The following is a 25,090-nucleotide window of genomic DNA, read 5'->3' as shown; positions in this document are numbered from 1 at the left end:
ATATAAAGCTGATGAAGGATAAAAAATGATTGCAGATTCATAATTTAGTAGATTACGTTGCATGGATGATGTGAGCCACAGCAGATGCCATTCACTTGGCTAGTGTACATCTGCTTTGGTTGCTTTATTTCTGATATAAGTAAACTGTAATGAAATGATGCTTAGTCTCTGTAACACATAGTACAGCTTGTGAATCTCAGCAACAAATCTGTTGAGGTAGCCTGAAAACGTTTTTGCACAATCATTCTCAGAGAATGGTCATTAGCTGGTATAAATTTGATAGTCAGAGCCCTGTTATACAAACTCATACCAATTGAAAACTACTGTCTAGGACAATCTAAAATTAAAGAACTGAAGTTAATGCATTCATGTTATCTTTTCCAAAGTATAAATTATTACAAATTTCTTCTGAAGTACTAATACGGTTTTATTTTCTACAAATTTTAGAGCTTAGCGTATGGTATGAAATCAGCTGCCAAGAGAGGACTAGCTGCTATCTTCCTGACTTTTTGTCGTAAAGCATCTACCTCCAGTTTCAATGTTGTTGATGAATCTGGTTTTGCCCTTCTTCACCATGCTTCTATGTACAATCGTGTTCCAATTATATATCAACTGATTAAATCTCATGCAGATATCAATCAGAGATGCATTGTTCGCATTAACCTTGGTAAGATACAGTGTGCGTTGAGAGAACAATGATTTTTAGGATCCTGCATTCTTTTTCACTCCTGTTAGGCGTTTTGTAAAGAGTATCARTACAGAGAAATGTGATCTCTTTCTAAACTTTGTGAAAACTTCAGAGAAGAAACTTCACAGGAATCTAGCTSTGGTGTGAGAAACGGACCTGAGCAAGTCACACTATCTCATTCTCTTAAAAGCTTTAAACTTCTAATTTTTAARCTATTCATGATTGAATACACAATTGTGCACTCATCTGTGGAATGTCTGTCCTTTACGGGCTGTAGGATTTGGAAGTACAAAGAATGACAATTAAATGTATTATTCCTTTTGACAAGGAACCAGCTATGCCAGGTGGCAGAATAGATTAAAAACTATTTCATGTGGCTGTCCTTGTTTTTAATAGACCTTTGAGAAAAATGAAATTAAACATTCCTACTTTGTAAGCCCAGTAGGATGGTGAAGTCTGCGTTTTCTAGGAATGCCACGCATTCATTCCTAAAGGACCATGGTTTTTTACTTCACAGATGAAGTGCCAATGAAGAAAAGTAACCATGGTCAGGAACCGTACTTAAACGACGGGACTTGTTAAGAAAGGTTTCTGATACAGATTTTAAAACTTAYGTAACTTGAGTTTACCATTGTCCTTTCTAACTGGTTTGATAGTAGAGCTGGATTCCTTCCATCTTCTGTAGTAGAAAGAGAAAATAGGAACAAATTCCTGTGCGTTAGTGTATCTGTTTGCACGGAAATACACTGTTCTTACAGAAAGACRGAAAAAAAAACTCTTAAGTTTCAGGCATCTCCTTTATTGGACTAGCTATGTAGAAGGATAGAAAAAAATGTTCTGTTCATTGGAAATATTCAAGATTATTCAGCCTCATTTTATAGTGGTCTTGATTATTTGTTTCATTTAAATTATGACTGTTTATATTATTCCCTATAAGACTTAAATTCTTCTTCTTGATAATATCTATGTATCTATACCTCCAGAAATGTTTACCTACATTTTTTCTCTCATATATCACTAAATATTTATACATACATATATGCATTTTTTGTATAAAATAAAAGTAGAATATATGATAATGTTTATAAAACTGATATTTTACACAGGAGAACACTCACAAAAGAGTAAGGCAGAAAAAGCACGTGAGTATAATATTAAGCTTATCAGTCATATTTTCACTAACTTTTGTTGAATATGTTAGCCTTGGATGTCAAAATGCATATATCTTAAAAACATAAATATATAAATTGCTAAATGAATAATGTGTAGGAAACTATTCACCACAAGAGAGGGAAGAATCAATTTTTAAAATGAAAATTAGTCTTGTACCTGTGCAATCTTCGCAGAAAATAACTTATCTCAGAATAGGTGTTGACTGGGTATGTCCAACATTTTTAGTTGCTTTAAAAAAATAAAAGCAGGTGTAGAAAAAATGAAGCAGTGTATTCAAAGTTTCATTTAAAAGTAGTTCTGAGTCTGCAGTAGTAAACACTTCTTATGATAAACTAGTTCACATATGTAATATTTGTTGCCATCTTTATTCCCTGTCTAAGGAAAGGATTTTTTTTTTTTTTACCTTATTGGTTTACTGTCTGCTTATTTAGAGGTAAGTGAAGACTCTTAGATCCCTGAATAGCTTGATATTTGATATCTTTGTGTTTAAAAATACATATGTCTGTAGCTAATATACGTAATGTGATTTTTTTTTTTCCCCCTAACTTATTTCAAACTGCCTGCTGTGCTGTGCTACGTTTTCTTTCCACTTTTTAGAGTGAGTTGTTGATGCCAGTGATCTTGGTTAGTTCTGAGTTGCCATTTTAGAGGGTGACTCTCTCCTTTTTATGTTTCTTTTCAAAAGGAAGTGGTGATGGAATAGAACATAATCCCATCACAAGGGGGATATTTTCTTTCGCAACTGAATGAATTCTATACTTCTGGAGCTTATTATTTAGCAGTAACTACTGTTCATCCTTACAAATGTTGGCATTGCCAGGTCTTCAGAGTGATAGTATTGTTTCTAATTGTATACTGTATGTTTATTTTCAGGAAAAAGAAGTGTGCAGACTTATGAAAAGTCTGGTAAGTTACCTATTACCCTTGCTCTATAGGGAACACAAAGGAAAAGGGAAAAAAGTATTCACATTTAAATCAAGAAGACTATAATACAAGTTTTTGGAGACTGTAAAAACAAAATTTTCCAAAATATATATACTGTAATATGGAAGATGGGACATTTTAGTTTTGTATGTTGAGAAAAGCTGACTGTGCTATTACTGAACTAACAGCTTTTATCAGTTGTTTATATAAGCTGTTTCTGCACATATAATGAAAATACCCTTATACACACAGATACTTTAAATCATTTGCTTATTTAGGTCAGCATGTGAGATTTTTCTCATATATTAGTTCTAGGTCCTACTGCCTTACACTTAGCAGCTCAGTGTGGATCTATTGAAACACTTAACTGTCTCCTTGCCATGAAGGCAGATTATAAAGTGTCTGATCATCGAGGATGGCTGGCTGTCCATTATGCAGCATTCTATGATAATATTGCTTGTATCACAGTTCTCTGCAGAAAAGACCCTAATCTACTAGAGACTGAAACAACAGCTGAGTAAGTTACTAAAAGTGTTTTCAGTAATGCAGTATTAAAAAAGTCATTGTTTAAAAAAATGTTAAGAGAAAAAAGTTGAGATTGAGAAGAGGGGAAAAAAACTTACAAAATAAGGATGACATAATGTTTTCAGCACTATCCTTAAATGTATGGAGGCAGATCCACCAGTGTTATCTACAATTAAAAGTTTAGCTGCCTTGAAGGACAGAGTTTTATCATTTCTTGTTCTTTAGGCTGGAAATATCAATTATATATGTCCATATGAAAGTAAAATAACTTATCTGAAAGTGTTGATGTCTAACTTGTAGCATCAAAATGTATGTTGAAATAGAGTTGAAGGAGAAGAGAGGATTTTGGTCCTGCTGATGTGCTAAGGTTTTCTTTTTTTTTTTCTTTTTTCTTTTTTTTGCCTTATGATACTGTGCAGCTTTGTATCTGCCAACAACAGAAACTGAAAGGTTTTTTGTAACATTCATTGGAGTTGACAGAAAATCGAGCATTGTCAGTCTAACTTGAAGTCTCCTTGTCAGCCTCAGTTCAACCTGATGCAAATAAAAACTGAATAGACAAAACTTGTAAAATATGGTAAATTAATATATCAGAATAAAAAGCTTCCTATTTGTATCTTTTCGGATTTCATTTAAAAGTATTATTTTAATAATTCTGTGAAATTCTCTTTAAGTAACCATGTCTTAAACAATATTTGACATAGAAAAAGTTATGTATATTTATATTAGAATGTCTTCTTGTGCCTTAAAGGTATCAAGTTACTCCACTACTGCTTACTGCCATATCTGGAGCATTAGACACACTTCAGTATTTGTTTTCTCTTGGTGCCAACTGCAAAAAAACTGACAGTGAAGGAAACAATRTAATTCATTTAGCAGTGCTTTACTTTCACACAGAAATTCTTAAGCATCTGTTAGAGATAAATAATCCACATCTTCCAGTTTGGAGTACTATTGTAGGTAAGTACATAAGTGTGTCTCCAAGCATTTCATAGGTAGAATTCCTACCTAACCACTTGCAGTTTCCCTCCAGTTTTGAAATTACATAACCCTCAAATTACAAGTAATGAAACCAAAGTGAATCAGGATCAGAATTTCTCTAGGGACGTACTCTTTAACGTAAGTATTATTGGGGTTATTTCTTCTCTTTGACGTTTGAATTTGATGGAAAAAGTGTAACCTCTGCATGCTAAAAATCTAAGTTTGTCACATGAATAGTAGATTTCATCTTCATTAAGACTACTGTCCACTAAAGTACTGTTTTTTTCCATTCTCAGGCATTTCTTCTACTATTTTGAGGCTATCAGGCTAACACTTAAGAATGTTTTTGAATTTTTGTATGCAATTAATCTCATGCAGTGAAATAAAGCTATTCAAGTGATTGTTATGTGCTTTCAGGATCAATATCTTCTAGTATTAAAGGTACACCTGTAACACAGCTTGACAGTGGAAAAAGTAGCATCTTGGAGAAATGCGTGCTCTTTTTGGAAGCAGCATTTGTTTTSCATAATTGTGATCCTTTTGACTTAATTTCAATTTTAAACAGAACAAAGGATATTATCTGCAAAGTTGTCACCCTGTAAAGTCACAAGTATACTTACTGCTGTTGCTAGCTTCTCTTTCTTGTGAAGAGGGCCTTGCAAAGGATATTATATGCTATTTTTACTGCATTAAATACTGCAAGGTACAGACTATGAAAAGAGCTTGATTGAAGGTAAAAGCTAATATTTCTATATTGTTCCTACTACTGCCAGAAGAATAACATTTGAGGATTCTTCAGAGTTCATGGTGCAGTTAGGAAAAATTTTTGCAGGCCTTGTGTAAGAATGATTTTTTGGGGGGGGGGCCTTTGAGAGGAGGATTTTTCCCCCAGTAACAAGCAGTTACATACTCACATATTCACACGAACACATAGCACTTGAATATTTCTGTCATAGTATGTTTGTCTTTTAAGTGTACAATAAATTTTTGTCTTAATTTGAGTTCTGGGAAAGGAAATTCTTCTCGACCTACCAACAACAGAAATATCTGGCATGAAAACTTGTTTACGTTAATGGRATTTTTACTATTGATTTCATGAAATAGGAATCTGGCTGCAATGGAATATCATTATGGTGAAATACACTACAGTATTTTAAGGGTCTAGGAATCTATCATTCCTATTCAAAAGTATAATTGTTTTGTGGATTTTTTTTTTTTGTGTAAAACGTATTTTAATTCTAAATAGGAATGTTAAACTGTGAAGATACTAGAAGGAGAGAAATGGCCATTAGGTCTTTGGAAGTACTTTGCTTAGCAAAAGATTACTACTGGGAGTGCATTTTGGATGCAGGTAATACAGTACATCAAATATACTTAATATTTGCTTGAACGTTACTGTGGTAAGGCCTAAAATTAACTACACTGTCATCTGTTGCTAGCAACAGTGCTACTGCACAAAGATTTCATAAAGTGCTAAATGCAGCCAACAATTCCTGTTTTATTAAGAACAGATTAAAATGGCTGCTTGATGTATGTGTAATATGGATCACAATGGTTAAGTAACTACTTTGGGGATTAATTTTCTCTCTGGTAACATAAAATAACAGAGTAAGTTAAAAAAAAAAGAAAAAAGAAAAAAAAGAAAAAGAAAATTAAGCTATGGTATACTAAATCTAAAGCTATATAAAGACTGGATAAAAAACATTTTGAAAAACAATGCTGCTAATCTTAAAGCTGCTAATAATTTTAAAACTGAACTTGTCGGAAGCTGGAGAGCCAGTGAGCTAGTACAGAATCAAGATTTTAATAGGTACAGCGAAGGCTTTTGCAGAAAGACTGAATGTCAAAATTCCTTTTATAAAGGATAAGCATGGGAAACTGTAAACTCAGTACGGAGCATCAATGAAGTTATCAGACAGTAAGTTTAAAAGCAACAAAGTTGAATGCTTTTTCAGGCATATTGTGGATTGTAAGTATTGTGAAAACTAAAAGTGTTAGAGCTCAGTCCGTTTCCCATTCTCTTTTCTAAACATCAGCTACAAGCTGGAGATAAAATGCTGGGCTAGACTTGACTTTGGTCTGATTATAGCCTAACAGTTTTTGTATGTGGCAGTCTTGTCAAGCTACAGTAATCAGTGATCAGATGTGCAGAGGTGTACCTTCCTGAGGAAGTTTGAAACTGGAGATAGTTAGGTGTATTAGGTTAGATTAACATTTGAGCCATGCTTTTAGGCTACCAGTTTTGGATATATAGTCCTGATTGACGCATGCATCCTGTTTGCATCTCTCTGTAAGTTAACATTCTTTGACAGAAGTAGTATATATAAAATAGTATACTTGAGAATCAGAGTAGTATGCCTGCATCTGCATGTTTCAAAATCTCGTGTATTTAATAAGAACAAGACTCAGCTTAACTCAGAGGCTTTTTCATTATATTCTGTAGTTGTGTACGATATACCAAAACCATATCTTCCAAAATTTTTTTCCAGGAGAAGTTACACGTTTTTATAAATATATTCAGATGTCTGATTAAGTTTTACATTTTATTTGTATTTCAAGAGAGGTTAAATCTTAGAGGTAAGATATGTTCTACCTATCTGTTATTTATCTGATATTCTGAATGTCAGTTGAAAATAAATACTATTTTGGATGTTTTTTGTCATGACTGAAAGTAAGTCATGTGACTTTGTTTTTTTGCAGGCACTATATCCCCTATAATAAATTTGTTAAAAAGCCAGGATATTGAGCTTGCGTGCTTGGCTTCAGGTGTTCTTAGTAACATTTCAACTCATGATGCCGTTTCCAAAGCTTTAGCAAAAGCTGGAGGCATTTCTGTGTTGGTTGATTTGTTGGACTGTGGTGAACCCGAATTGCAGTCCCGCTGTGCTGTTATCTTRTATGATATTGCTCATTTGGACAATTACCGGAATGTCATTGCAGAGCTGGTAAGCCTGAATCCAGAATTATTAATTAAGCTTAAGTGATAAAGCTACTGTCAGCCTGCCCTCACACACAAACATACTATAGTCTCTCTCTTTGGGTAGTTTCATATAACGGACGTACTCTTTTTTTTTCTACTTTAGGGTGGAATCCCATCTTTGGTAAATCTTTTGGAAAGTAAAATGGATGATTTGTTGGTAAATGTAATAAATTGTATCCGAGTGTTATGCATTCAGAACAAAAGTAATCAAGAGGAAGTGAAGGAACATCAGGGTATCCCATTACTTATTCAGTTTCTAACTTCACATTCAGGTAAAAATTCATCTATGTATATTCTCCTTTTTGTGTGTGTCATATTCTTGTTGTAAACACTTGAAAAGCATAAACTTTTATTACTGATCGCARTGTGTCTGTTGTTCGCTCACAGGATCTGAGAAAAGGCTGCCACAGTTAATTGAAAAATTAAATCAGTTCCTTATTGAATATGGATTTTTTTTCACATCAGATTAGTTTAAGCAGCATACTTTAAAGCGTTTACATTTACAAAGTATACATGTATTGTATAAAATGATTCACAAACTAAATTTCAATACAGAAACATCAAAGGAAATATATAATTAAGTGAAGAGTCCTGCTCCCACCTTGGCTGCAGCCTGCATAGCTTGATCTTTTTTTTTTTTTTTTTTGGGGGGGGTGATTTTGTTATGTGGAGTTGCCTGTCAGGTAAATCAGCATTGTTTTCATTATATTGATAAAGATTGTGTGAATGAAAATTTTATGTGTGAGTAGCATAAAAGTATTGTCTTTAAACCCACACTTAATCAAAAAAAATTTTTTATCTTATATAAAGTCAAAAYAAAATCACACTTTAAAACAAAGCATTTATAACCACAATAAAGTTTATTATGGTTCCTGAATGTAAATACTGTAGAATTTTAGAGCATCTGCTAGTCCTCAACATTTGGACTTGAAAGCCATTCAGAATCTATAAGGATCTGATATGYGTTGAACAGGAATCTGGGCAAAATAACTGTTTTGTTGATTTTTTTTTGTTTGTTTGATCTGCATTAGTTCATTTAAAAACTTTCAGTGCTAACACTTATTTGAAATCAAATCTGTTTAAATTACATGAGTTTCTATATGTAAAAATAACAAATGGTTGCACTGGTTCTTACCTCTAACTGATAAATACTTCTTGCATTTAAAGGTGTACTACAGGCTGTGTCTTCTGCAGCTATTGCAGARCTTGCTCGAGGGAATAGAAAAATGCAGGATGTCATTGCAAATGCAGAGGCAATTGATCCTCTAGTTAAACTGCTAAAAAAAAGGAATATCAATGTACAGATAGAAGGTGCTACGGCTATAGAGGCACTATGTGAAAACAACACTCATGTGCAGAAGGCATTCCTGGAAAAATCAGTAACAAAGGATCTGTTGAAGCTCTTAAAGGCAAGAATTTCTCTTGTGTTTATTGGATTGTTTGACATCAATTTGTTCAGGAGAAAAGAGTGTAGAAAATGCAGTTACCTTGAACTTTTGGAAAACTTTTAATTTCATGGACTAGGTAGTTGGGACCTTTAATATGAACATCTTAAAACACTACTATGTATAAAAAAGCTTTTTTATTCTTACTATACAGGCATTTCACTTGAAAGTTAAGGAGCAGGGTGCAACAGCTTTGTGGGCATTGGCAGGAAAAAAACTGAAGCAGCAAAAGTTCATGGCGGAGCAGATTGGGTATAACTTAATTACTGATATGCTTTTGTCACCATCTGCTAAAATGCAGCATGTTGGTAAGCTACTTTTTTGTGCAAGTTTATAAAAATACTGGGCAGTTTATTAAAAAGGACTTTGATAAAATTTTCAAACTTTTTTGTTGGAAGGAGGAGAAGCAGTTGTTGCTCTTTGCGAAGAGAGCAGACATCATCAAAATCAAATATGTGAAGGAAGTGGAATCAGCCCTTTAGTCTGGCTGTTGAGAAATGCAAAAATAGCAGAGGGAACACTCCTGAATGTCATCAGAGCCCTGGGGACCATATGCGTTGGTTTGTAGAATCTGTTGAATTTGTTTGTTGAAGCAAAAGATTCTGAATAGAAAAATGGACTAAAAAGCTGTATCAATTACAGATTGTATTTTCTTTTGTACAGTATATAGYGGAACCATTGTGTGTCACTGAATATATGATGCCATAGATGACACTCTTATCCACTTATGATAAATTTGGAACCCATAGCATGTCCACAAAAAGTTGTCTGTACAATGTTATTGAGGTGTAAATGTGACTACCTTATCACACTTAGACAGACACCATATTTTTTTCTCAACAGTCTCTAATGCTGCTTCTTGTCTGCTGATATACAGCAGTAAATTGCCATGACTTCCTGATGTATTTGAAACCTCTTGCCTAGGTATTTAAAGGCATACCTTCATTAGTTAYGCCTTTTAATAGTCTGAGCTTTAAAATTCTTCAGGCATAAAGAAGATGGTTCATGTATACTTAGATAGTTTGCTTCTAATATATATTGTATACATGTGTGTTTTACATATCATTTGTCAATATGTATACACTAATGTATGCATACTAATATATACTGTAGTGTACATACACCCATGTATAAATTTGGTATCCTTGTTTCTGTTCTCTTCACCACATGCACAAATTCCTTATGTAAGAAATATTTTATGTGAACTCTTACAGGTGAGGCTCATACAAACAATCCTGTCAGCCAAAAAAGCATATTGGAGGAACAGGCCTTACCAATCCTAGTGCATATGCTAAAACATCACAGTTCACTTCAGATAAAGGTGTGGAGTAAGAAATTTCATGTGTATTTGTATGTTTGTGTATGTTTGTGTTTGCGTCTTCCTTCTCTGGTAGAGCGTAAGTTTCTAAGAATACTTCTTTTCTGCAGTGTAGTCAGAAGTGGGACAGAAAGGAAAAATGTAAAACACCTTAAAAAATCAACTACTGAAAAGTTATCTAAAAAGCCATTTTGTAGTCAATCTTGATTTTACAAATAGTTGTTGTAAATAGTGGSTGGTTTTATTTTTAATTATATGGAGGATTGAATTTTAGGAGGAACTGAAGAATACATACATATGTATATATTTGTCTATAAACAGAAAATAACGTGAAACTTAAAGATATGGTGGGATGATTCTCTTATTTGTGTGTTTCTCCTGAGCATGGTAGGTACATGTTGGTTGTTGTTTTTCCCCGAAATAATTGCTCRTGAATGTGATATTACTCTGTAGTAACTCATAATCTAGCTCTTTAAAGAATTGTGTATGGAATAATAGGTAACAGATGTGTTAAACACCTTTAACATATGTTAAGTAAATGGGACCAAATCTRTTTGCTAATGTGATCCTGTGAGATCACGTAATATTCTCCTTCTATTCCTTAATATTATCCAGTTTGGAATAATGTGAATTTTTAACATCGACAAAGCTCTGATAAGGAAAAGCTTTAGAACTTTTGAATCTGGTAATGTACAAAAGTGTAGTCTTGTGTCAGTGGGTCTGTTATCAATATCTTCAAGAGTTAAAAGAAAGTTTATTTTAATCCTAGTGCATAGATAAAATKTATTAAATCAGAAAATAAAATTTAGGCATCTCTACAGAGTAATGAGGGCAATATTACATTTATCTGTTTATATGTAGGTGTAAATAAAATTTTATACATCATATCTGTATTTTAAAATACATACGTAAAAATATATATATTTTTTATATATTTTTTTTTATATATATATATACACCCACACATACCTGATAATTCTTGTAGTGTATATGTATATACTACAAGGATTATCTGTTTTCATATTACATGGAACAAAGATTGTGATTTGAGGTTAGGAACATAGCCATTAATTTATGGAATTGTAGCAGAAATATGTATTCTCTGACATACTAAAACAGTAAGTAGTCATGAATTCTTTGGAAGAAAATGCAGGAAGTCCATTAGTGGGCATTTAAGTAGTTATCTGACCATTGGGGGAATCCTTTTTCTGATTTCTCCAGTTCACAGAAATGAAGAGATTTTTAGTGTTTTCAAACATGTGTTTTATGAATCTTATGTTTTGTAACATAAGATTGTTACCTTTTCATTACCTGGATAAATAGCTAATACTTTAAAACTTGCTAAATCCTTAGCCTCTAATATTGTACTGTGAATTATTGTAAGTTATGTAAATGTATTCTTTTATCTAACGTTGTTGCCTATTGCCTCTCGGTTACATTAATTGTCCTTKTTACAAGGATAGATTGCTAGGCTTACCATTTTTCTATTTTCTATTATTTTCAATGTATCTATCATACTTTCCTCTTTAGCTTCACTTTCTCCTCCCAAAACACAGTTAAAATTTTGTGCAACAGAGTAAATTACAGCTTCATGTTTTTCATTTTCCATATTTTTCAAATAGTGAAGTCTTAYTTCTTCCTGTGCTAGAAGAACTAATGATTTGTTCCAATATGASAACTTCCGTGTTTGGATGCATACACACTTCAATAGAAAAGATAAATGATTATTTCCTGTAAAATGTCTTTATTTAGTTGTGCGGAGTAACTGCTTTTTTCATAATGTTTAGGCTGAAGTTGCATATTCCTTGGCTTGTATTGTTTTAAGAAACCGTAAGTTACAGGAGGTGTTACAAGAGGAAGAGGGTTTTGTTTACTCTGATGTTCTTGAACTTCTTCACGTACAAAATAAGGTATGTTTTTTCTATAAAATAACTATCAATTTAAGAGCAAGAATATTCCTTTCATAATGCCACAGCAAGTTTAACATGCACGAAGTTTACTATACAATAGCTGCTTGTACTTTCTGTATGAAACYTTTTCATGTTAGCCATAATCAAAACTGTCTCATCTTTAACTGGACTAYTAYTTTTTGATAATGAAATTGTTCATTTAGATTTGGACTTTTTTTAGGTAAAAAATTTACACTAGTCTGATACATTTTCAGGAGATTTAAAGACATAAATGCTGTTACAGTCTAGGCACATACTGCAGWTATGGCAACTAAACCTTAAGTTCAGGCGGATAAAACCCCCATTTCTAGARTGAGTTTTACAGAAAAGCATTTCCTTTAAAGATATTTCTGCTGCAAGATTCCTTATGAGCTGGCTGCCCTCACAGTCCCTTGAACCAGTCCAYCTGTACAGGAATTAAAGAAAACACTGGACATGATCACTGTACCTACTAATGGCATTGTCCAGTGTTGGAGTATGCAGTGTCAGGAGCTGGGCAGGCACAYGTCTGGTGTAATTTTAGCACAGAGGAAAAAGCAAACCAAGAGCTGTCATTCTCAAAACTTTCTGCTGCACAGCATCAGCTATCCTAGCTCTTTTTTTTCCCTTTTTTCTTTTTTATTTTTTTTTCCCTTGCCCCCCATCCTTGTCACAACAAAAGTTGTAGTGGGTACACTTTGGTAATCCTTTGGTAGGATTATTTGTTTTTCTTATAAATTTTTTAGATTTTAGTTTTAGGTTTACTTGTTTTACTACTTAGTTTTGCTGTATTTCAAAGGAAGGTTTTTTACTCTAAGTAATAAATGTTCCTTCATGTTAAGTGTTCATACTTTATTGTTTTTCARTCTCTGAAGGCTTTTGTCTGGAATACATTTCTATAAATACTTAAAAATAACGTAAGTGGAGTAGTAAGAAGAGATGTGTGTTTGATAGGCTAGAATGCAGGGGTAGTAACTATTCTAGCATACCTARCAAGCCACAGATAGTGCAGGGAGGAGTAGGGGTTGATAGTATGAAATACAAATTTATATGATTTTCTGACTTTTTACTTTAAGGATATTTGTTTACGAGCAGCATATGCCTTAGCCCTTTTTGCATACAATAACTGTGTCCAACAACTCCGGATCCTGGAGAGTGGAGCAATTACAATATCTGTATTTGAACCTTTCCTGCAGTCAGAAATTGAGACAGATAAAGCATTGGCAGCATTTCAGGTATGAGATTAGGGRCTATTCTCAAAGCACAGGCTTTAGATATTTGAAACCTGAAAAAGATTTCTGGGTAATGTTATGTTCATGTATATGGTTTATAGAAGCCTAGGTRCCTTTGTGTAATCATATATGATCATATAGTAATAAGTTTTTGAGTATCTGCAATGAACTATTTAAAGAACATTTCATACAGTACTTTTTTCAAGCTTATTACACCATGTTGACTTATTCTGTACCCTTCACTCATCTAGAAAATAAGATTTTTGCCTTAAAGCATGCAGCATTCTTTTTGTKTTTTAATTTAGTATTACATAATATTTTAATTCTTCTAATAAAGTAGTATGATGTGAAGTAAGCAAAAAACAGTATTACTTGAGGGCATTATATGTTAGCTAGCTAAAACTTAAAGTACTGTATTGTTTGTTTTGCACTCTTGCATCTATAGTTAAACCAATTCTTTCTCACAGTTGGTATTGGTTATGAATGTATCACATTGCCTGTGATTAAATTTAGAGCAGCATTTATAATTGTTTTTCCAATAATAAAAAGAAGGATAAGGAAGTATGAGGCTTATCTACATCAAGATGTCTTTTGATTTCAGATTGTTGTATTAGCCAGAGTCATAGTGGATGTTGATCAGGTTACTTTGTCTGCTAGAGGTGTTACTACGTTAGTTGAACTGCTAAGTTCTGAGAACACAGCTACTCTTATTCTTACAGGTAGGAAATAGAGAAAATGAACAGCTTATTTTTATAGCAGCAAAAATTAAGCATGCATTTTCCAAGGACTATTTTTTCCTCTAACATAATGTAGTAAAAAATATGATAATTAAACATGTGCAATGTTAGATGCAAAATCAAATTACAGCGTGCCCAGATTACTTGTTTGAAGCTTTTTTTTTTTAAAAAAAAAAAAAGTTACCACTTCTGATGCAAACAACCATTAACATTTTATACTGTAATATAAAGTGGAACCAGCCTCTGTATAGCTGCTACTCCATCTCCTGGGGAAATGTGGAGAAATAAAGACCTAATTCATCTTAAAAAGAACTTTAATGGGGGGACGAGGGGAAGGTTTTATTTTAGTAATGAAAAATGAAAGTAAGGATTTCAACAGCTTGTTAAAAAAAATTGGAGTTTTAAAGAATAAAAGTAGTATTGATAGGTATAGAATGATTTTTCTTCTTCCTAAGGCAGATTTCTTAAAGAAATACAGTATTTTACATTTAAAAATTGCTGAGAGTTTGAGTAGAAATAATGGTGGCAAGTTTGTTGATATACAACCAATTAATAGTTTCTGAAGTTGTTTCAGAAAGAGTATTGATATATATCGTTAAGATTATGGAGGAGGTTTAATATGCTTACAGTTCATTTGTACGCTTCTCATGTCTCATTTCTAGGGAAGTTATTGGCCAGCTTGGCTCATACAAGGGCAGGAATTCCAGAAGCAATTACTACATTAGGAACTATCCAGCGTCTTTGTTATCATCTGTACTCAGATGACGAAGAGGTAAAATGCTAGAAAAGAAACATTTGTGTTGTTTCTGTTTTTGCTCTGTGTTAAATTTAACTTGCACAGCTGGCTTGACAGTACAGCTCAGGCTAACAGGAGTATTTCGGAAAAAAATGATGAAGTAGGATAATTAAATAGCAATTGATGGTTTCTTATCTTTGTTGAAATTGGGAATTCAGAAGAGGCCAATTTTTCAACTAAATGTTTCAGTGCATGTCAGCTATCCATCAGATCCAGCCCATGAAGACTCCTGTTGACTTGAAAGCAGTGCTTCTGAATAACAGTGATACTGAATTACCAGATGTAGTAAAGATTTACCGTTTTGATTTTAGTTAGTATAGAGGGCATGTTTGTCTTGATTTTTGTAGGCTGTTGAACATGCTTCCCATATGTTCTATGGATTTTAAGTCCATCAGAGCTTTATCTGTGCATCTTTCTCTAAATTTTTGTCTAGTCTGTTGTTCAATAATCAAAAGTTAGTCTTATCTYTGTAAAACTTAAGCAGGTGTAGTCTACCTTATCATGTAAGTTTACAAATTCCATATGGAGGTAGGATTYAGTTTTTTGTTTTCAATAAATGGGTCATGTATTGGGAGAAGAACCCAGCAAAAGACCATAGCATATTTACTACCATGATCAAAGCTTTACGTTTTGCTGTCCTATCAAAACAGCAGTGGTAATAGCAGATAATCTCCAGTGCTATGTGGTTCAACATTCATTCAGTAAAGAATTGATTAATTACCAACAGTGCTTCTTACAGCACTTGTAGGTTGAATATGACTAGCCTGGGGTGTCTTAAACTAGCATATGGTGGTTTAGCTGACTGTCTTCTATTACACGTCTCTTTGGTAGTATATGTTATAAGTGGTATAGGGAGACAGTGAAGTAATAATGTTAACAATTGACTAAATAATGGCGTGAAAAAATCGGCTATTGAAGAGCTTCATTTTAATTTGTGTGACAYGTGGTGACAAATCTTGTACTCTTTCCCATCTCTCTACAAATATTCATTGTTTTCAGCTACAGGTGGGTACAGGAGCTTCAGTCTTTCTTTTGGTGCAGTAAATTGCACCAAGTAATAGGAGGATCTGCAAAGTAGAGCAGCTTTTCAGTTGAAAATAGAACCAAATTTATGTTCATTCAACAGGAATGGTTTTTTACTTTTTCATTCATGCTATTGTCTTTTTAATCCATGTTTTGGAATTCTGTTGGGTGAGTGGAGATCTGCTGGTGTTCACCTGCTTTGTTTTGATAAAATGGTCTCTTTGTTTACTGAGAAGAATATCGTGTAACCTAAGGATGAGAACAGTTTTTCTTCTAGGTTTGCATGGCCTCTGCCACTGCACTGGGATACTTAACATTTAACCAGACTGCRTACCGCCATCTCTTGGTAGAGTGCAGGAACAAACCAAAGCAGTTTAGCCGCCTAATGAACAACCTCAGCAGAGATGCACGAATAAACCAGGATTTTGTAAATGAGTTCCAACGAGAAAGACGAGCRGGACTGCCTTCTCTAAGGTACTGTCTCCTGTACTTTTACTGGTGTTTTACYAAAGTTAAATAATGAATTATAAACATCCTAAAACTGTATTTTTACATTATTTTAAGGGCATATTAAGGAGATTGTTGTGGAAAAACGTGTTTTCATGCATGATCACAAAGTAGTGATTCATGCAATATGATCTTTGTAAATGCAAGTTTTTGATATAGCCAACTTGTATTTGTAAATACACAGATGTATCTGTAGGCATATATAAAACCAATTTTATGAACATGTTCCTTAAATACCAAATACTACTTTTATGCTCTGCATCCCMTCTTAAAGGGGTGATATATGTTATTGTAACTAATCATATGAGGTCGTSTGGATTTTTCCTAATCTTAAAATATTAGCATACTATTTTCATTTTGAATTTTCTGGAAAATTTGGTCAATGGGACATAGTTTTAAGTGATAATCTAATTCTGATGGGATCCTTGCTGTTAGCCAAACAGAGGTTACATATTTTGGGAATTGTACATAATTGAATTTCTGTATTACTAATATGATTTCTTTAATCTTATAGTTCTTTGGGGACTCACAGCTAGGGAATATGCTCTGAATTTTTTAAATAAATACCTGGTTCAGCATAAGCCACGTATTTTGCATGAACTGAGAAGAAGGAATCATTCTGCATGGGTAGTATCTGTATTTTACCATGCTAGTCAAAACATGTTAATGTTTCTTTTTACTGTATTTATTGGTAAAATTTTAGGCCATTGCTCCATGGAAGTTGGAGGTAACTGCTTTTTAAAGAAAAACCCTACTCTTATTCATTATGCTCCATTTTTCTGTAACATTTAAAAATACATTCATTCACTACTCAGAACTACTGAGGAAAATGTAAGATGAAAAGATTGTAGTAGTCCATGGATGTGCAAACCAGTGTTAAAAAAAAAAAAAAAAAAGCATGTAAAAATAAGATTAGTGTCATAGTGAAGGAAAATGTTAAGAATATAATTTTTAAACAGTGAATTTTATTGTGACTTTTCCTTAGGGTATACAGAGATTCCTTTTCTTTTTAATAAAACCTTAAGATTTTAAAGATGTGTGCAAGTGTATGGGTGAATGGCTTAAAAAAGCTGGATTTCTCAGAAGTGCTGTGCCCTCCTTAACAGAAGTTGTTTTTCATCAACTGTTGCTGCGCTCACAGGAGTGTAATATATGATATGTAACTGCAAATTCTGAACAGTCTTATTAGTCATAAATGATAAAACATTGGCTGTAATTTCAAATTTTGAAAAAATTTTAAAACTTGAAAACAAAAAGGTATAGTGCCAGCATTTGGTTTTGTGCATTTAAGTTCAATCACACATTTATCATATCACAGTTATTTATCAGAAATTCTTCTTATTTTTGCCAAGTAATTATTGAATGCATGGTTTAGACACAAACATTTGAGAGAAATGCTTTCCTATTGCATTACTTCCCCTTTACCTTCTGAATTACATATAGACCCAGTGAAGTCAATGATATTTGCCACTTCACTTCAGTAGTTCAGACAAGATTTTATTATCTTGCAATACCAGAAACGCTCCTGGAATAAGGTCCTGCTTAATATCAGTAAATATGTAGGAACGAGTTCCTCTTGGAAGTAATGGTCAGGGGCTGTGGTCAATGGTCAAGCAAGCAAGTGCTGCACTGAGTAACCTTCATCTACCTAGAACCTTGCCCCCAAATGCCAACTATTCTTAGTAGTTATATAGATAGAAACAAAACAGGCTTGTTTTGTTTTAATATAAAACAAGTTTACATTTTTAAACTATGAAAAATCTGAAMAAGTTTCCTAATAAAAGTGTATAAGGAAAGCTGAAATAAAGGCTGAAAGACTCCATTTCACTAGTACAAGAATGTGTTGAGTACTTTAAAATACTCATTCTGAAGATGTCATTCTTCTACTTGCAGTTTGATGATAAATGGAGGACCACCTGCAGTTCCAGCTTACTCTAGAGGTATGTTATTTCTCAGCTCACTTTCAGTAGCAGTCAGGTAAGAGTTTACTGGTGCATCTGCAAAGTAAGGCTGTGAAAAGCAACTCCAGAATCAGTTTGTATTTTCTACAGCCACGAGATGTATGTTGGTCATAAACTTAAAACTTTTATTTCTTCCCTACACAGCAAACGAGTACCAGTTTGTACTAAATACAGTTTCCTACTCAAGAAACTGTARGTGGCAAAATTTAACTACTGTATTAAAGAAAGCCATTTTCCTAATTTTGCTAAACAATGAAGATGATGGGTACATTCAAAAAGGTCAAAAGTCATGACTGCAGATGTAAAATACTTTTATTTAGGTCATACACAACTTCAGTTTGAAGTCATTTGTGGGGGGTTTTTTCCAAGAAGTCTCAAACTTGTAGCTTTTGCTGTTCAGAACACAGTTGCGATCTATTACATATGACACAAATTCTAACAAAATAATTTACTATATTTTTCAGAGAGGCTGTGGAGTTGTACAGGAAGACATCCCTGGGCTAAGTGTCAACCTAAGGATTCACTGCTTTTGATATCTACCCCTGTTCACCTAAGGGGAAAACTCAGAAGAGCAAATATGTTCCGTAGACAAACTTCTAGAATATATTCATTTACATATGCAGTTTCTTCAGACATCACAAAAGTTTCAAGACCAAGAATTGTTAACCTTAGTAAGATTTCAGCCACTGTACCAGGAGAAAAGTTCAAGTCCTGTGTCAATAATGGAGTTGAAAAGCTCTTAATATAATTATGCAATGTTCTGTTACTTGTATTTACAAAGCTTCTTGTATCAGTTATTTCACAAAAYGTGTTTTGTGAAATCTCAGTTCTTGAGACTGTATTAGATAGAGGAAGACTCTCTGTGAATACATTAAAAAGAGCAACAGTGCTAAAGAATAAATGCATTAAAAATCTACAACTGTGAAGTAGTCAAAGAGGACTTAACAGGTTTAGAGAGTTTAAGTAGAAGCTTAAATCAAGCAGTGCACTCTATCCCTCTAAAAGAGGTCTCTGAACATTTCATATGGAGAAATTAGGGAAATAACCTAGGAGAGTGTCTGAACCTATTTTATGGCAAATATGTCAACGYTTACAGACACCTTAGATCACAGCAGCTATTATAGTTAAAATCCCATAAAACTATACAAAAATATGCCTCCTAGAACACTGCTACAAACTGTGAAAACTGAGTAAGTATTCTTCAAATACCACCTTCTGTTTAATGAGGGATCTTACCTTCTTCAAAAAAATACTGGTAAAATTAATGCATGTAACTTGTTAATTTGTGTTAAATCTTGCACTGAAGCTCAAAAAAACGAAAAGAAAAAAACAATCCGGTCCAAACATTGCCACCTTTACCACAGAAAAACTTCATCTTCTGTCTGTCTCAGATATCCCAATTATTTTTGTTATATTTAAATAGAGGTAACTTTAAAAATGTGTTAAATATTAAAACATTTTGTTAATTGTCATCTAGAACTAAGAGGTGCTTAATACATGTTCCAGTAATCACCAGTGCAATGAAYAATGTATCTACTAGTGATTGTCAAAAGGCACAATAACAGTAACCCATAATTCACATCAAAACGCAAAACTTGCACCCTGATATCCCCATTTACAGTGTTAATAGTTATACTGAGCTGCTTTAGAAAAGGAGGAAATYAAACAGCATTAGTAGCCATGTACTCCAAAATTCTAAGGCTGTGTTTAATTAGAAAGGGCTTCTTAAATGAGAAGAAAAGTAGGTACTGTTGGAATTCAACTGTATTTGCAAAGCCAAGACATTGGGACCCTTATGAAAATCTATCCTTGCTCTTATTTACTTTCTCTAGCTTTTTAATCACAGAAGGTATGATTTTTTTTATGTATAATGTGAATGATAAATGTACAAGTAAGTGTAAACCACTAAGACATTTTGATTAGTGTAAATTTATATTAATTAGAAAATGCATTTTTAATTTCATGTTTTGATACCTAGGACCTATGCATTTGTGGAACAGCATCTTGAAACATTTTGGTGATATTATATAGCATTTATTTCTATGACGTGATTTTAACAACTGTAAACCAAGTATTGATAGTAAATGTAACAGCATTCAAACAGTTCTTACTAAAGAATTTGTAATTAGATTTATTTAGTTACTACTAAACTTGATGCCAACCATCAAATCTTCATTTTTAGTCTTGGCACCTTGATGGAATCTTCTTCAACTCTTTTTGAGATATCAATGCCAAGGGCAGCGCTAGAAAACAGTAATACTTGTTATCTGTTTTTTTTAAAAACATAATTTTGCTGCAGKAGGAGGACAACTTAGGAAAAACAGCAGTGACTTCAACCTTGTCTTTTTGGAAATCATTTTATTTAGATTTCTGTATCAGTTGGTAATTTATCTTGCATCTCACTGATGAATGCAAGACACACTAGAAGTTCATAGTTACGTTTTTAGTGAGAATCCTAAAGGAGGCATAGCTTACAGCAAAAAATTCTTCGTGAAGGTTTTATTCATAGACAAGACATATATAACAAGTTCCTCTTTAAGAACAGTACTTTTTATCATTTTTTCATGTGAAAATGATAAACAAAATTCTTGTCCTGAGACATTCCAAGACTATCTTACTGGTCATACGCAATGTGAAGACATTCTACATCAGCTTGTGTTAGTCTTTTAGTCTRCCTTGTCTTACATTTTTATTGACTACAGTGAAAAAGCAAAGAAAARGTCTGTAAATGAATTTAGCCACTTACTTTGCTTCATAGCGGATGCCATCAGTACRGTGTAAAACACCAAGTCCTGCACGTAACCTTTCAATGCCATTCCTAAGCCAAAAAGCAATTACATGAAAATGCACACCATAACTTATCTGAACACAAACATGGGCTCAGTTACAGCAAATTTTTCACTCTGATGTTAAGTTTTAAAGAATGCCATAGAAATACAYGTTAAGAAAAACAGTCCTTACCATGCAATCATGACACCATTATCAGTGCAGAGTCTTGGAGGAGGACACAGAAAAGCAAAACCATTTGCATCCGCCAAAATCTGCAGACCTTTTCGGATATACTGATTACTTGCAACTCCTCCTGACACAACCTGACACCAATTTTAAAAACAAAAAGGCATAACAAAAGTAAGGAAGAAGAGCTTTTAGTAAAAAAATTGTAAAACCTATAAATTCCTTATGYAATTGCTGTTAGAAACATTATTTTTTTCTACTCTTGCCTTAGCTGCTTTAGTGTGCTGTGTTCACTGAAACAAGTAGTGCGTTTCATTCCAGAAGGAGCTGTACAGTGGTGGAAGGTGATGCTACTAGTCYTCCTCCTAATTTACAGAGCACACTAAATTTTATTTTAAAAGTGCTTTGAAGTCCTTGGGAGTAAAAAGTGTGTCCATAAGAACATGCCACATATCTAAATACAATCTACATAGTTGTAGGCTTTAAATAACGAAAAAGTCTTAAAAGTAATTTTAGTATTAATTTAACACCACAACATTAGTGTTTATGCACAATGTACACTTAATTCAGTAACTATACTTAAGATATAATTAAGTACAATTTTTTATTTTGAAATAGCTCTGTCRAGGGAGAAAGTACCAAAAGGCACCTGCACCTTCAAGTGGTATTATACAGCAAAATATAAAATTGAGAATTCCATTCACATAAACAAGAAGAAAATAATGTATACCCACCAAAGTTGCATTTTTTGGTGATAATATGCTATGTTTTATGCAGAACAGCATGGCTCGATACGTCCGCTTGATAATATGAACAGCCACTGCGTGCTGTGCAGCAGCAGCAATATCTTTAACACAAGACAGCAGCTCTCCTTCCTGAAGACCTGTAAAAAATGTATGWCTAATGGGTTTTCCTGTGTGTAGCTCATCAAGAGTACAGTTTATACCTGACTTTGTTTAAAAATACCTTCTTCTTTTTCTTTTTGTATAATTACTTTATTTACAAGATTCTGAAGTCCAGAGAAAGAAAAATCACAGTTACGGTAATGTTGCATGGGAACTCTGAATGCGTAACGCTGCCGGTTTCCAGTCTGAGCCAAGTGCTCTATAGCCTTCCCCCCAGCCATGCTGTGGCACTCTGGGTGTTTGCTTAAGGAGAGCCTTCTTGCCACCTGAGGAGGAAATAATAGCAGACTCAAAATTAAGAGCCTAACTAATTACTCCTGTGACTGCATCACTGTATTGAAGTTAGTGGAGTTAAAGTAGAGACACATCACAAAATCCAATGTTCCTACCATGAAAGTACAAATGGGGCACAATAAGGGCAAGGCTTGGTGGGATGGTAATGTAGTGGATYGTTTTGCTAGCGCAACTAGAAATGCAACTCTAGAACGACGTAGGCAAATGTGAGAGTCAGCAAATTTTGCAAAAAACAGTTTGATCAGTGTTTCTGCTCTGGGAAACAGATGTGGGCAGCCATATTGTATTATCRGGTAAATAAAAACAAAGTTGATTTGATAACACTTCTCTTTTCCACTCCACCCTTTTCTTTAACATACGTTTAAAAACTCGGCTTGTGTTTGAAAATAATTGAAAGTGGCCAATTTTACAGACTGCACTCAGTGACTCAGAAAAGTTGGATTCTGARGGCCAAACCAACCTTTTTAAACTGCACAATAAAACCAGTAACACAAGGATTTTAATATGTATTGTTTCAAATTAGACAGTATGTTTTAAATATTATTGATATTCTCATGTTAGTACTACTCATTTGTACAATGAATACCTAATTCCAACATAAYTTCGGTTGTCTAATTTATCTATTTGTTAAAATATAATTAATAGGTATAATTACTACTGATGCTCTAAAATGCATAGATTTTTAACAGCCTCTTGGCTSTTAAATCTATGCTGTTTCAATATATGCAAAAAGCATTAACTAAAGCTCATGTTGCTTTTTATTACTGTCTTCAGCCTGATGTCAATACTGCTACTCTGTAGTATAATTACAGTAACAAGTAGATTGATGTATGCATRGAAGTATTACCTTGTCCAACATGTCACCTGGTGCTATATCTATTGACTGTCCAAGCAGAAGGAAATCTGAAACTCCTTGTGCTACTGCCAAAATGCAGTGACCTCCAGACAGCAAAAGAACTAAGAAAGGAAATTCCACTTGATTTGTCAGTCTAATKGTAAGTGCGTGAGCCTCCATGTGATGAATGGGTATGAAAGGCTTCTTATACTCGTTCACCAATTTTAAGCTGTATTTCAGTCCCACTCCAAGACTTAACGCAAGTCCTGGTTTTACTGTAGTTGCAATAGCAGCAAGTTCATTTACAGAAACTCCGCTGATGCTAAGCGCTTCTTTTACTATTTGCTCAATGTTTTCTCTGTGAAGTTGCTGTGCCACCAGAGGAATTATCCCACCTGTTCTAGTTAAAAACAAAAAATTATAATACAATTTGTATTTCATAACAGACAATCACAGAAAAAGCAAATTTACTTCTTGCGTCTTTCCCTAAAACATTCTCTGATGCTTTGTGTAAAGTAAAGGACACCTACGTACTGAAGAAATCATCATTTTCACTGGGAAGCCAGAAAAGCATTTTACTTGCTCAAGTTTGATATATTCCCCTTAAAGGCAACCAAACACGGTGGCAAAACAATTTTGGTAACTGAACATTCAGAATCACTGAACTGAACATTCAGAATCACTGACCCTTAACTGTTAATTCAGGTATTTAGCCGCTAGTGCCTATTTTCATTAATTTTCTCATAACACTGGAGACATTTAGTCTATCTATCTAATCTGGGTTATAACTAATAATAATTTGATGTTTAATTAGGCTAAATAATCAAGTTAAATAAYGTCTTTTGGGGGGGAAAGAAAACACTAGAGGAAACTCTTTACCCTCACTCTTACTAGAAYCATAAGAAAAATGTGTATTGGGCCAAAAGATAGTCCTTACACCCACACACTTCATATCAAGCACTTTGGAGGAGAAGAGTTTTGTGTTAACAATGTTACGAGCAAGAACAAGAATAAAATCATCAGTAAGCATATGTAATTAGTTACATAATAAAACACTGAGAGCAGTATGTTCTTACTTCAAATGGACTTCCTTCTGACAGTGCAGTGCTTCTCCTAGAATATTGCCAGCATCATCCACCACAGCAGCACCAGTATCATCGCAGCTTGTTTCTATTCCCAGAACTAGTTTCGGAAGACACGGTTTTCCCACGTGAGTAGAGTTGCTTCTTAGCCACGCAGCCTGGCCATGTTTAATTGATTTCAAAAGGCTTTTGGTGATGCTGTTCATTGTCAAAAATCTGTCTTGTAGTTACATCTAGAAAGGAACTGCACAGAGACCATCTCTTCAGAATTCGTGTTTTACAAAGGTCTTTTGACCAAGGCCAGTAACCAGCAATCACTGAGATATGAGCAATATCCACCCAGATTGCAATTTACCGAGAATTACTTTAATCCATTACTTCAAAGGTGGTTTACATACTATTCACTTGTTGCACCCAGCAGCRCAGAGGTGATAAAAACCCCAGCTGCATTTTGCTGGCTGCCAGCCTCTCCCATCTTCTCTCACCTCCTCCCAGCAGGCCCCCGCGTACGGAGGTGTCTCGGTGCCGGAGCCGGACACAGCGGCCGGTCCAGCGCCGCGAACCGGGGCCGCCCCAGTTTTCTCTGCCTACTCGCTTAACTATTACTGAGGGACTGTCAGGCATATTCTCTTTCAGATATATGACAGGTAATGAATTTGCAATGTTTAGGTAAAACATGCCATACGCGTATTTAATTCTCTAGAAGTCTGGGTTTTTAAATGTACCGCAGCTTCCTCGCTCCCGCCCGCTGCCCCGCTGCCCCGCGCCCTGCGGAAGCGACACCCGCCGCACCGCCCGCCG

The 25,090-nt window shown here is 34.2% G+C and overlaps 2 protein-coding genes across 2 annotated transcripts in view; one reads left to right on the top strand and one right to left on the bottom strand.

Moving 5' to 3' along the window:
• Positions 1-18,966, top strand: part of ANKAR (ankyrin and armadillo repeat containing) — a 25,791-nt gene extending 6,825 nt beyond the window's left edge. Inside the window, exons 6-22 of the mRNA XM_085321097.1 lie at positions 448-667; positions 3,101-3,302; positions 4,062-4,270; positions 5,538-5,642; positions 6,992-7,236; positions 7,375-7,543; positions 8,439-8,680; positions 8,871-9,024; positions 9,115-9,276; positions 9,931-10,037; positions 11,822-11,944; positions 13,039-13,197; positions 13,796-13,913; positions 14,594-14,703; positions 16,028-16,224; positions 18,151-18,197; positions 18,683-18,966. Of these exons, the coding sequence (XP_085177223.1) occupies positions 448-667; positions 3,101-3,302; positions 4,062-4,270; positions 5,538-5,642; positions 6,992-7,236; positions 7,375-7,543; positions 8,439-8,680; positions 8,871-9,024; positions 9,115-9,276; positions 9,931-10,037; positions 11,822-11,944; positions 13,039-13,197; positions 13,796-13,913; positions 14,594-14,703; positions 16,028-16,224; positions 18,151-18,197; positions 18,683-18,966 (2,853 nt within the window). The remainder of the gene's footprint in view (positions 1-447; positions 668-3,100; positions 3,303-4,061; positions 4,271-5,537; positions 5,643-6,991; positions 7,237-7,374; positions 7,544-8,438; positions 8,681-8,870; positions 9,025-9,114; positions 9,277-9,930; positions 10,038-11,821; positions 11,945-13,038; positions 13,198-13,795; positions 13,914-14,593; positions 14,704-16,027; positions 16,225-18,150; positions 18,198-18,682) is intronic.
• OSGEPL1 (O-sialoglycoprotein endopeptidase like 1) lies at positions 18,513-25,041 on the bottom strand. Its single transcript, XM_085321593.1, has 7 exons — positions 24,284-25,041; positions 23,220-23,607; positions 22,140-22,344; positions 21,908-22,056; positions 21,180-21,310; positions 20,965-21,036; positions 18,513-20,461 (listed from the first exon to the last, which is right to left on the bottom strand). The coding sequence occupies exons 1-7, from the start codon at positions 24,493-24,495 to the stop codon at positions 20,383-20,385; spliced, it is 1,236 nt and encodes a 411-aa protein (XP_085177719.1). The 5' UTR covers positions 24,496-25,041; the 3' UTR covers positions 18,513-20,382.
• Positions 25,042-25,090: the final 49 nt, after the last annotated feature.

Source organism: Rhea americana, unplaced genomic scaffold, assembly GCF_003343005.1.
Source record: "Rhea americana isolate MKP2758 unplaced genomic scaffold, rheAme1 scaffold_12, whole genome shotgun sequence".
Classification (NCBI taxonomy): domain Eukaryota; kingdom Metazoa; phylum Chordata; class Aves; order Rheiformes; family Rheidae; genus Rhea; species Rhea americana.
This window is presented reverse-complemented; position numbering and strand designations above follow the sequence as displayed.